The 14,131-nt window shown below is 40.5% G+C and overlaps 1 protein-coding gene across 2 annotated transcripts in view; it reads left to right on the plus strand.

Moving 5' to 3' along the window:
- LOC121186959 (RNA-binding protein Musashi homolog 2-like) overlaps positions 1–14,131 on the plus strand; it is a 131,421-nt gene that overhangs the window by 78,959 nt on the left and 38,331 nt on the right. Inside the window, exons 6-7 of one of the 2 annotated variants that reach the window (XM_041045914.1) lie at positions 6,989–7,081; positions 11,062–11,109. In XM_041045914.1, the coding sequence (XP_040901848.1) occupies positions 6,989–7,081; positions 11,062–11,073 (105 nt within the window). In that variant the 3' untranslated portion in view covers positions 11,074–11,109. Of the gene's footprint in view, positions 1–6,988; positions 7,082–11,061; positions 11,110–14,131 lie in introns of those variants that run through there. The other variant, XM_041045912.1, reaches the window with a different exon arrangement.

Consider the following 14,131-nt stretch of genomic DNA (forward strand, 5'->3'; position numbering starts at 1 on the left):
GGGGAGCATCTTTCATAGACAGCTATGACAACTGACATTCTCAGAGAAGCTAGGGAAGGGGTTAGCACATGAGACACTGGGATGCAGTCACAGAGGGAAGAGTGATGGAGTTCAGCCATAATGGAAGTTGACAGAGGCCAAAATGGTAGCATCAGCCGGAGGAAGACTCACTCCTTTCACACCTCTTCTCCTCTCCTCTTCTCTCTCACCTAATCTCCTGCCTCCTCTGTAGAGCTCCTTGTCTCAGCAGAAATAAAAACACCTTCTCTTCATCACTGGTTGCTGCTGTGCGCTTTTCCTGTTTCTCCACCTGCCTCCTGGGAACACCTTTTATATTCATGGACCCACTATGGGAATTTAACTTCTCAAGGTTGCAAAAAGATGAACCAGTGTCTCTGCTTGTGCCAACAGTATTTTTGTTTCCCCTGGGCAATAAGCTCTGACAAATAGTAGAATGGGCAAGTTAATGCTTAAGCCTTCCTTAAGCCTTGTGTTGGTGCACCTGTGGGTGTCTGAGCACACAAATATATACAGTATATGCCCTCTTCACTACAGCTTCACCTTTCTGCACCTGCATCTTTCCAACTCTGCACAAATTAACCTCATATACTCCCCTATCAAGATATTATTCCCATTTAATTGAAAGGAAAGGCTATAAAAACTATGGTGTCTTAGCTTTTATTATGTGTATTCTGACTGAAATGGGTGTATCATCAAGTATCTTAAGCATTAAAGTATGCCTGGCATTTTCTCAGTCTTTGATCAGATCCAAAACCAAAATGTTGATGTTTTTAGAGGTCCAGCTTCCTTCATGAAATGAAGTCCTAAAAATAAAAAAAATATATAAAATTGAAAATTTTGAATGATAACCAGCTCCAATAAGCACTTAAAAGTATATCTACATTGTTTGCCTTTCAAAACAACACAACTGTTTTCTGATCTTTTTTTTCTGACCATTTACTAACAGGAGGACATTATTTGTCAGAGCCTTTCAAAATCATTCCAAAAGATGATTGCAGAGATTACTAATGTGAATATTTTCTAATCTGCCACTTGTGATTAAGGTTTAGGGTTAGGAGGGATGTAGGAAAGCCCTCTGTTGTGTTATTGCATTGTATTATTCTCCACTGTGATGTTAGTTGTTAACGGGGACGCTGGCCCTTTAAGAAACACAGGCTCGGTAATTAGGAGCTGTGCGTCTCTTTGCAGTGGATTTTCAAGATAGTCGGTGAACTGTTCTGTTCTTCAGGGGAGGTTGTGTGCGTCACTGATGATGTAAGTTGTAATTTTATTTCATTTATGCTTCCTTGCTGTATTCATTCTAACCATTGTATATTTGGGTCTGTTAATTGTTTTGTAAGATAATTTTCTTCATATAAATACATGCTAGTTTATTTAACCTACAGATTTATTGCATGTATATATTTTGTTATGAGATTTGTAATAGTTATTTTTAAGACTTTTTAGAATTATTTCTTTGGCAGAGACCACACACACAAACCCCCCTTGCGTACCTGTAACACTGAACCCTGTTATTCTACCTACGACAAGTAAAGTTCCTGACATTGAGACATTGCCTCCGTGATTCTTTTGCTGGAGTCACAACATCGTAGTGTTTGGCCGGCTCTATTCCAGCACATCCAAGGAGGCCATTACCCTCCTTTACAAGGGATATTTGTCTATGATCACAGTCCAGGAATGTGCACGCACATAGCATACTCTCACAAACACACCCCAAAATAAGGAGAGTAAGGAGACAGACAGATCCAGTAAAAACTTAATGTATTTTTATGGTCCACGAGCCCACATTATTATGGTATGTGTGATTCAGCTAATCAGATGTATTTACTTAAACAAGGTGCCGCCATTCGGGCTCATCCCAGCCCACTTTAACCCCTGATCTTCACCAATGAAACACTTCACAATGCAACAGAACACTGAGATCTACTCCTAAAAAAACTAAAAAAAAAACCTCCATAACTTTTAATCCACACATGGCAGGTTACAGTGTGAGTTGTGGGAGCACAGCAACCTTCCCCAGACAGCTCCTCCTGGCATCTGGCACCAAATCATTGAACCTTTACAGCAGCGTCAGCAGTGTCATTCCAGTCTGCTGAGTTCTTGTTTTCCTTAGGTTGGGGTTACAGATAGTTTTAGAGTTGGGGTTAGCTCTCTTACAACTTAAAACCATTTTGATTTTAACAAACCATTCATATTTGAATCATCCCTTGCTCTTTCACAGAGATCACCTTCCACCACCTAGTTAAATAAAGCTTGAATCCTTGCAGAGTTTTCAAAAGAAGACATTGGGATGGATATGCACAGTAGAAGAGGACTGAGAAAAGAAGAGGAGATAATAGTTTCAAAACTGACGGAGGAAAATGCGTGATGATGATGATGGAGGGTGGAAGACCAGTAGTGCAGATAAAAATGTAAATTGTGTTATAATTGTGTCTGTGTGGTGTCAGGCTAACAATCTCATCCTGAACACCACGAAGATCAAGGAGATCCTCCTGGACTTCAGGAAGCACAGAGCAGACCCACCCCCATTCTACATCAACGGCGACTGCGTGGAGAGGGTCCACAGCTTCACCTTCCTGGGCACCACCATCTCGGCTGACCTCACTTGGACCATCAACACCAAGACCGTCATTAAGAAGGCACAGCAGTGCCTGTACTTCCTGAGAGGGCTCAGGAACAACAATGTGAGTCAGGAACTGCTGGTAACCTTCTACCGTTCAACCATCGAGAGCATCCTGTCTTACTGCATCACAGTGTGGTTTTCTCACTGCACTGAAGCAGAGCGGCAGAGGCTCCAGAGGGTGGTAAAGACGGCGCAGAGGATCATCGGCTGCCCTCTCCCCTCCCTGAAGGACATTTACCTGTCTTGCTGCCTCAGCAGAGTGGCTGGTATCACCTGTGACTGCACCCACCCTGCCTTCCCCCTTTTTGACCTGCTGCCGTCTGGCAGGCGGTGCAGGTCTATAAGAACCAGGACAAACAGACTCAGGAACAACTTCTTTCCTCAAGCCATCACCATTCTGAACACACACATACACTAATCACACCCCATTTCTAACTGGACATACACACAATTCAACATACTGCACTATGCAGCTGAACTCCACTTTATCTATGTGCAATAACTGTCTCCATGTGCAACACTGTGTGCAATAACAACACGCAATATTTATATTAGCTCTGTCTTTCTTGCACTATTTTTTTCTACTGTAGCATTTGTATTCTATTCTATTTTTATAATTATTATTCTATTTCTATTTTTATTTTTATTTCTACTTTTATTTAGACTATTTGTACATACTTTTTTATTTATTTATTTAGATTTGGAGTAACACCACTTCCAGGCTGCTATAATTTCGATGTATTCTGGTACAATGACAATAAAGGCTTCTGATTCTGATAAAGGTGGTTAGAGTTCAAGGAATATCCAAAATGGAAAGAGTTTACTTTCTGATGAACTTTCTTGAAATACAATTTCATTGAACTTGGAAGATTATTTCTCAGCATATGCAGTGGGTACGGAAAGTATTCAGACCCCTTTTTTAACCCTTTGTTATATTGCAGCCATTTGCTAAAATCATTTAAGTTCATTTTTTTCCTCATTAATGTACAAACAGCACCCATATTGACAGAGAAACACAAAATTGTTGAGATTTTTGCAGATTTATTAAAAAAGAAAAACTGAAATATCACATGGCGGTATTTAGACCCTTTGCTGTGACCCACATATATTTAACTCGGGTGCTGTCCATTTCTTCTGGTCATCCTTGAGATGGTTCTACACCTTCTTTGGAGTCCAGCTGTGTTTGATTATACTGATTGGACTTGATTAGGAAGGCTACACACCTGTCTATATAAGACCTTACAACTCACAGTGCGTGTCAGAGCAAATGAGAATCATGAGGTCAAAGGAACTGCCTGAGGAGCTCAGAGACGAAATTGTGGCAAGGCACAGATCTGGGTTACAAAAAAATTTCTGCTGCACTTAAAGTTCCTAAGAGAACAGTGGCCTCCATAATCCTTAAATGGAAGACGTTTGGGACAACCAGAAGCCTTCCTAGAGCTGGCCGTCCGGCCAAACTGAGCAATCGGGGGAAAAGAGCCTTGGTGAGAGAGGTAAACAAGAACCCAAAGATCACTGTGGCTGAGCTCCAGAGATGCAGTCAGGAGATGGGAGAAAGAAAACCAGGCACTGTTCATCACCTGTCCAATACAGTCCCAACAGTGAAGCGTGGTGGTGGCAGCATCATGCTGTGGGGGTGTTTTTCAGCTACAGGGACAGGGCGACTGGTTGCAATCGAAGGAAAAATGAATGTGGCCAAGTACAGGGATATGGACCTCAGACTGGGCTGAAGGTTCACCTTCCAACAAGACAATGACCCTAAGCACACAGCTAAAATAACGAAGGACTGGCTTCAGGACAACTCTGTGACTGTTCTTGAATGGCCCAGCCAGAGCCCTGACTTAAACCCAATTGAGCATCTCTGGAGAGACCTGAAAATGGCTGTCCACCAACGTTCACCATCCAACCTGATAGAACTGGAGAGGATCTGCAAGGAGGAATGGCAGAGGATCCCCAAATCCAGGTGTGAAAAACTTGTTGCATCATTCCCAAAAAGACCCATGGCTATATTAGCTCAAAAGGATGCTTCTACTACATACTGAGCAAAGGGTCTGAATGCTTATGGCCGTGTGATATTTCAGTTTTTCTTTTTTAATAAATCTGCAAAAATCTCAACAATTTCGTGTTTCTCTGTCAATATGGGGTGCTGTGTGCACATTAATGAGGGGAAAAAAATGATTTTAGCAAATGGCTGCAATATAACAGAGTGAAAAATATAAGGGGGTCTGAATACTTTCCGTACCCACTGTACCTAGTCATTCGCTGATCAAGGATAGCCCTTGTCTGTGGCTTATATTATCAATAAAATAGTATTTCCAGATTTCCAGTAAATTACTTTAATATGAAAACTTAAAAAAGGAGAAATTATTTTCATGTGGAGGATGAAAGAAGAGTTTTGAAAAAGTCAGTAGAAATTTAAGTGCTACATGTGAAATGATCATCTCATTAAATAGTGGCTGGGAAGCATCTGTTAACTGCCATCTCCAGGTCTCTCCATAGATGTTCTGCAGGATTAAAGTCTGGGCTTAGGCTAGGCCACTTAAGCACAGTCAGAGACTTGTCCTGAAGTCACTCCAGTGTCTTAGCTGTATTCTTGGAGTTACTGGCCCTCTTTCCCTCAATTCTGACCCTTCTCCCTGTCCCTGGTGCTGAGAAGCTGCCCATAGCATTATGCTCCTACAACCATGCTTCACAGCAGGGATGGTAGTAGCCAGATGATGAGCAGCAATTTGGGAACATCCTGCTCTCAACTGAACTGTTAAACATCTCTGGGCCTCGCCTCTAGTGGGGCACACATTATAGTTTAATCAGTGTCATTCATGTGATGTGATGGATATGATGCAGTTCAAATAATTTACTGTATGTCTAACTGAGCACAACAACACTGGAGGTCTGTGGAGAGTGGGTCTACATTATCTGATTTCTCATTTTGAGTCTGATGAGATATTACAAGAATTCATGAATATGACATATAATAAATGCAATTATACTTTGCTGCCTTGAAGAGTGTATGGGAGTGAAGTCAGGCACTCTCAGAGTGAAGGCTAGAATTTAGTCCTGAAATGATGTTATTGTCTGCCATCATGTCACCCTGCTCTTAAGTATGGCCTGTGCAGTGACAGTAATTGTGCTGGTAATAAGGTCAGTGTTGGCGAAAACTTGTCGTATATTCGTCCCATGGTGAATGTGACATACTACAGTAATGTCCCTACTTGGGGCACTGTACTGCTGCTGCAATATAAAGGACTTTAATTCACTTTAATTCACTCCCTCACCTCACTAACACGCTGTTAACTCTCCTGTTAGCTGTTTATTGTAGCTGCAGTCATAATAGTGGCAGCGGCTATCCTCATCATTAAGATGAATGGTGTCAGGTTCCAGCCCTGGTATTGGCCACCAAATGAGCTAATGAGAGTTTCTCCAGAGTAAAAAATGACACCAGTGATTCTCTGCAGGAGCCAAGAAAGATGGTGAAATAAGAAGTGTGATATTCACTTCCATACTGTCCTTACCAAATGGCTCTCATCAATGCCTAGATTTACTTTGCTGCCTGCCATTTTACTCGGTTATTTTATGCTTTTAACTTTGTGTTAACTTTGTGCTTGTTCTGTAGTCATCATCCAACACATGCAGGCCACGGTAGAGAATAGTTTATTGTTCCCCTTTTTTTCTGAATGCAGTACTCTCAGCGGTGTTCACAGGCTTTCCCATTACTCACACCCTGCTTTGGACACAAGTCAGGCCTGGCCCAATTTATTTTTAGTTTATTGGGGTTAGATTTGGTTCCTTTATGTTGTGAAAATTCATTCATGCACATTAGGTTTGGATTTGTTTTCAAAGGGCCAGTTTCTTAACATTATTTCACATACACACGCATTTGTTCAATAAGTTTGGAAAAGTGAGGTTCCTCCAACCTTTCAGGGTTGCTGAGTTCAACAAGGCTTTGACCCTTTTCTGTCAAAAAAAAAAAAAAAATGCTCAATTTCAGATCTCAGAGATTAGAGCCATTCCGACATTGACAAATCCCACTCTGATGAATAATACAATGCAATATGGCATCAAGACTCCCTAATGTTACTGCACACCAGGGCTGCTATGCCATTCTGCTCTGTCTACTTTTTGCTTTCTGCTGCCCTATGGCAAAGTCTCTTGGGTATAGATTGTCCCCTAGCATCCCATGCTGGTGAAACCTGACTTTACATGCTCACACACACACACACACACACACACACACACATAAACACCACAAGAGATGACACTTAATAATTCTTAATTTGTTGTATGAAATGTAGCTAAATTTCTTTATTCTCTTTTCATTCTCTCTGTGTTTTTTTCTCCCTCCAGATGGTCTCAAGAACAAAGAAAATATTTGTGGGAGGATTATCAGCCAACACAGTAATTGAAGATGTGAAGCAGTATTTTGAACAGTTTGGCAAGGTAAGACCATTTGGAGTGTTTTCTCCTCTGGCTTGCTCTGTGTTTGTGTGCTTGAGGGCCTGTGAAGCTTTTTAAGGTTCAAAGCAGTTTGATGAGTTTAGTACTGCTGTGTGAGCTCTGAGGCAGCCTGCTTCTCGTTCTCTTGCGAGTTTGATTTCCTGGTGATGTTGTGGCAACACTGTATAAGCTCAGCCAAGAGAATGGACCTGGAGGCCAGTCAGATTAGATGTGTATAGCCTGTCCTTAGAGGAGTTATGTTATCCAGCTGTCCAGAGTCAGATGAGAAGGGGTGTACCAGTCTCTATGTGTCCAGTACAAGGAGGTCCAGGACACGTTTAGGTTGGCCTAACACAAAGAGCGGATGCAGAGGGAAACTGTGACGACCTCTCAGTCTATCTGTATACCTCTATACTCTGGTTTTCTCTCAGGTCTTCCATCAACATGGTGCAGCTATCTATAACACATTCACATATACACACTTAGCCTCACAACTGTTGAGAGGGAGGTGAGAAGGAGAGGATAGGAAGCAAACAGATCACTGCAAAGAGGTTCATTCCTGTGATTCCAGATAATGAGTGGTTGGTGTCTTTGAATGTACAGAAGTACAAATAAATATGCTGTCACAATCCCAGTGATAAGTCACTTTTTTTCTAAAAGGATCATTCCTGTTAAAGGGACACAATATGGGTATTTTTCTTCTACAATATTTCTATCTATGATGTCTTCACCAAGGTAACTGCAGAGATCTGCGACCATGGTGGCATCACTATGACAAAGGTCAGAAACAAATAATAATTTTGTCCAGATTATCTAACCCACTTCCTTTGAAGATCAAATTGAAAGTGAAACACCTGAAAACCCTCTACTTTCTTTTCTAAATAAGTCTGTAAAGGCTGTTTGTTTGTCTACAACCTCTCTGACTGACTACTTGAGTTTCAGTGTAGGATAAGGGTTGGGTTTAGGCATTTAGTTGTGATGGTGAAGGATACAGTTAGGGGATAGGGAATGCGTTTTGTTAGCGAGGGTCCTCAGAAGTATAGAAATACGTCATCTCTGTGACGTGTGTGTTCCACCGATGGTCTTTTTCCCATGCAGCTATGACTCTGCTAAATTTCTTCCTAAGAGGGTCTATGGTTTCCTGTGTGCTTTAAGTTAGATTTATGTGAGTGTGTTAGTTGGCCGTTAACTCACCTTGGAGATCAGGCGCTACACCAGTTCCTCCCCTTGGACCAAACACTGTCATCTTAATTGAGATGGCAGCAGCTATGGCATTTTAAATATTTATTTATTTTGCTAATGAATTCCTGGATGCTGAGCTAATCAGTTCTGGGCTAAAGTAGAGCCAGCAGTGTGGCTGCACATTTAAAGTAACCAGACAGATATCAGTTCTGTTTTGCTACTTTTCATTCAGGATAACAGTGATTCAGCCTAAAGCAAGTTATAGACACCTTTTAAATTCTCTATTACAGATGGACTTTTTCAAAATGTGTTATTTTTCATTTTATGTCTGTTCTTGAATTCTGCAGATCCACCATCATCATTCAAAAGTTTAGCTGGTCAGTAATTAAGGTCCCTTCCAAACAGACCCTTACTATAATTTAAGATGGACGTATATTTACAGTCACCACACATTGCCAATGTTGGATTTCTTCAGCTCTACACATATACAGATAGCAGTAAAAAATCTTCTGAAACATTACCTTTCTAGCTGCTCAAGTGATGTAGGATTATGTGGCAGGCTTGGTTAAACTTTGGCCATATACCTCAGGTTGTGGGATGGGGAATTTGATAATTAACATTATTTCCTTCTCAAAATCAGCCACTGTTTTCAGTCTGAATAACATCCTGCTCATACAGAGGTCATACAGGCTACCACATTCATCCATACTCTCAGTGTCAGTGAAACGTTGCCACTCCAATAATGTCCCTAAAGAACCCAATACATAAATCAGCAGATTAGTGTCTAATTGTCCATCTCTGGACAACCTGCATTAGATGAAGGACAAAGACTTAGTGTACAGTCTCTGTTGTTCCTGCTTTTTATCTTTTGAAAAACCCTTCAGACAGCACAGCTTTAACTCCAAAGCTCAGAGGTGAGCAAAATGCGAAACAGTTTAAACGTGGCTGATATATATGTGTGTGCCTGAGCTTTCACTTTTCTTTACCCAGCTCTCTGTGGAGATGGGAGGGAACAAATGAGAAGAAGTTGGTTAGGGATGAAATAGGAGAGACAAGTGCTCTCCAGTCCACAGAGTTAAAGCCAGGTCTTGAGACCTGGCTTTAACATTTTGATGTGGATTTTTCAGGCCAGGCGATAGACCCAGTCAAGGGCCAGTTGAAGCTGGGTCCAGGTCCGGCTGAGTCCCTACACCTTAATCTTATTTCTCTTAAGTTTTTGTCTTCTCGAAAAAATTCTAAGTGTTCAAATCTTCTTCCGAGAAAAATGCACAGAGTCAATCAGGTGCTGGAGATCAGAGAGGTTGAGTCCAGAAAGCTTTATTCTACAAACACAGAGTCTACAAGCATGAGAAGTCCTGCAGGAGCATCTGAAAGTCTCAAAAGATACATCATATTATATACCTGGGGTTGTACCCATCCCAAGGACACTACTGGGCGTGAATTGGCATGTCTTTTTTCATTTTCCCTTTGTCTGGTTGGTGCACTTTTGCCAGCATCAACTTCTACGTCAAATTTGTCTTTTTTCCTAGAATTTGGCTGGCTTCGTCTCTCTTGGGATCATTGCTTATCTCGTGTATCATTGCTTGTCCATTTTAAATACGCTTCACACGCATTTTATTTTCAATGGGACCTGAATTTCTGTCATTTGCTTTCTTAAAAACTTTTGAGACTACCTCAAAATTAGCAACAGGTATGACAGGAGTGAGTATGACATGAGTACAGCACATTCACAGGAGCATACACAGATGAGTAAAAAATTGGGGAGTCACAAGGGGAGCAACAGGAGCATGGTCATCTGTATATGGGGAACAATGGGGAATAATGTACGGGACAGAGGGACTTATACCTTTGAGGTTTAGTGTGGTGCCAAGGACAACCACAGTTGCAAATGGGCTGTGCTCTGACAGAGAGCTTCGTGAGAGACAGAGTAAGGGAGCGTGCGTGTGTGTGTGTGTATGTGGGAGAGCAGCATGGGGAACGATGCAGGAGTGTGCATGTGGCAGAGTAGAGGTGTGTGTGTAGGAGATAGTGGAGCTGTGTCTGTGTGTAAGGGATAGAGTTGGGATAAGCAGAACATAAAACAGAACACAATAGGATTTGCACACTTAGAAAAAATATACAAACATATTGCACAAAATCTGACACTACAATTTCTATGTGTGTCTTTAGTGTTCATGCATGTGTGTGCAGTCACACGACAGTGTATCTGCTTCCTCACTTTTCTGCATAATTTTTCTCAGTTCCAGCGCCACTGATTAACACTGAATTTGTGATGAAGATTAAACATGTAATTCCTCTCAAGCATTTGGAAAACAGCAGTGGAAGGATAAGAGCAGTGTGCAGAATGGAGCTTAAGTGAAATAAAAGCTCAATCAAATGAAGCACAAATTAACTGTGCTTATTGTCTCAATCAGCTCTCAAAGCTGCTGCACATGTGCTCATACAATGAAATTAAGAATTTATATTATTGGTAGATGAACTGTATTCATAGAGCCAGTGATCAAACTGTGAACTGTAGAGAGACAGCCCATTTGACCACCTGAGCCATAGCCTCTCCAGGCGATTATTTTAGGGTTCCATTTAATGTCCAGGCTATGGCACACCATGAAACCCAGAGGAAACCAGGGTTTTCTGTGTTTTGAGATCATTTGTCTTATATTTACAAGTTATCTCCTTCAATATGCATATGATATAGGATGAAAAGGCAGTGTGCATATGACCTGTCATGTTTTAGAATAAATGATGTATTAGTATCCACTGATGGTTACATTGAACATATCTGTTTTCCTGTTTCTGTACAGGAAGAACTTTGAACCATTTATGGAAGAACTTTGAAAACGTCAGCTTGTTTATTTATTTTTACATTGTTTTTTTTTTTTTTACATCAAATTAAGAGTTTGAGTGTGGTACATTTTATTAGCTGCTCATGTCTGTGAGCATCCACCTAGAATTTATTATTGTGTGGTCTGTACACACCTAAAAGCATGGTGAGTACACTTGTGTTTAATGTGTGCAGATGCACACAGCCGATGTAAAATGCACAATACTGTGTTCATATCTTCTTTTCATTTTGTCATTTCACTCTTTAAAATGAAATGATAAAATGTGGTGATGCAGGACAACATTGTCTCTTAGTACCTTCCAAAATCCTTAAATCCTGCCTCTGCTTTGGTTAGGGTTAAATTCTGGTTTGCATTTAAATAATTACATTGATAACCTTCATTGTCATGGTTATGTCTTGTTTTAAGATTATGGAACAATTGTGATCATGGTTAAAAGAAACCAATATTGACTGCCGGTAAATGAACAATGGTCTTTGATGTTGAAGTGACACTCTTCGATCCATTCATCCATCCTCACCTGCTCCTAACAAACTCTGGGTTTTGTTTCCAGAGAAGCAGAAAGAAATATAAATGCTTGATGGTCCCATATGGTGTGATACACACACAGGATCCTCCAGGCCTAACCATACCAGCTTGCTCTCAGTTTCTGCTTGTGCATAGCCAAGTTCCCTCGTACCAGCTATCTGAATATTTTTGTGGATCTCTAATGCTCGTAATGCAAGGTTAAAAGGTCTTATTTCACTGGCTGAGAGCACTGTGAGATGTATCTTCCTCTTGGCTCCTGGATAAATGATGTGTTTGGCTGGTTTGTGCTGTAGCCTACAGACAGCCCCCAGCTATAGGAGCTGCTTATCAGCTCTGATCCCAGTCACATTACTGCTGCTGAAGAGACTTAAAACACAAGCACATGAAAGCTAACAGAAACATTTCCCAGCATGAATACAGGCAGTCAGAGTGCAAAGTACAACAAAATGAACAGTTTAGTACTCACTCTGACCTCTGTTTGCTGTTAGACTCAGAGTGATGGGGCAGTGTAACATTTCACCTTTAGAAAAAAGGTCTGCTGTTTCTTGGTTAAGTCATTATGCGTAACTGAGTGAAGTGACTTTCCCCACACCACATTTCGTCAGGTCGTGGTCCATTTTAATTCTCTGCACATTAGCATGACTCATGGGTGTAACAAAAATGTTTTGCCCTCTACCTGCTCTGGGATTTTTTTTTCTGGTTATTTAAACCAGGTCATTTGCTGCTTTATTAAATGATGGTTCCTCACTACACACATTGTGGAAAGCTAATCTGTCCCACTAAAGGAAATTCTCTTTATTTGCCATTAAGGTCCTAAAGTGAGCACTGAAATGACTGAGTCTGATGGAGAGGGTGGATGACAGAGCTTATGTAATCTGCTGTTACTGATGTGACACTTGTCGAGATTAGGTGTAAGAGAAGCTGCATCAGTTGAAGATATTGAATATTCTGGATGTTTTTCTCAAACCTTGCCCTCAATTAGACTATCCAGGTTTAACAATAAAAACTACACTTCATAGATTTTGTAGCTATTTACATGTGGTGGTAAAATAATTTTGGTAGATGCTAATTCAGTGAAGTGATTCATTTTTTGACTTTCTAAGGCAAAATCATACTTTGCACAAACCTCAAACTGACTTGAGACTTGACCCTGACTCAATTTCCATATTTTAAAGACAAGACTGGACTGAACCCAGGTGGTCTTGCCAAATTTAAGAACCACACCCAACCCTGATCAAAGATACATGTACTTTATTTCACCTGTTATAGACTGCTAGCTTGCCAGGCTAATGCATCAAATCTCTACACATTATCTCTCTCTCCCCCCACTGACAACAGCATATCTGCTTGCAGCAATTGACACACAAAGACATATATAGAGAAAGAAAGAAATTACTTAATGAAATACATTTGAAAGTAACATAAATGGATCTCATCTCAAGCCACACTTTCGTATCCAGCATCCAGAAAGTGGTCTATACTGTGATTAAGGATATAATGGTGATGGGTAGGTAGCAGAGCAGAGTATCATCAGCTGCAACAAAGTCATAGTCATGAAAAAAATGTCTCCTCAGGCGTTGTGTTTGTGATAGTTACAAGTGAACTGTATCATTTGTTGCTATGCAGTAAACAAAGCAGCTGCAGACAAAAAATCAGAATAAAAATGACCTGTGCATCACTCTCTGACAGTTATTTAAAAAAATTACTTTTATAAAACTAGTGCAGCATAAACAAAATGTGAAAAAAAAAAACATTTTCTCAAAACTTTTGAAATCTCACAATATTTTTGAAATTTGTTAGATTTTGCTGACCTCATACAGGTCATACTTGCATACTGAGCCATGTATGTGTTAGGAAACAAGATCAGCTACAGCTCACTGGGATAGGAGTCAACCATCAGAACTGCCAATAAATGGCTATGCCATCATGTGTCTCCTCTGCCCAACAGGCTTTGGTTTGTTGCTTATCTGCAGTCTGGTGAAAGCTCTTAATGGAGCCTCTGAGATCATGCAGACTCACTGCACACACTCATAAGAGAACATTCATGTGAGAAGTATTCACAGTCGAGCATGGCTGCTTTATGTTTGCTAGCATCACACCCTATTTAATAAAGGGGCACTCTTGTGATGTAGCACTGCTCAAAGGTTAGGACATTTATGAGAGACTGAACAAAGAATGGTCAAAATGGAGGACCGGAGCCTACTCAGCTACTCTGCTCCTGATCTTGGTCCTTTCTGTCTGATAAACACAACCTAAAGACCTTCTGTTTAAAAACAACAAAAACAGCAACAACTACAAAATCATATAAAGATTGTAGTGTACAAAGTATTGACAGGTAATGTTAAACCAAAGTCAAACAAGTTTAAATATACATTTGTATTTAAATAAACTGTAATTCTTTTTTTAACCAAGTTGTAACCATGATAGATAACTGCATACTGTTCTACAAAGTGGTTGCTACATTACAATCATTTTACCATCTTTTACATTTACATTTATTTAC

The sequence above is a fragment of the Toxotes jaculatrix genome, chromosome 9, assembly GCF_017976425.1.
Source record: "Toxotes jaculatrix isolate fToxJac2 chromosome 9, fToxJac2.pri, whole genome shotgun sequence".
Lineage (NCBI taxonomy): Eukaryota > Metazoa > Chordata > Actinopteri > Toxotidae > Toxotes > Toxotes jaculatrix.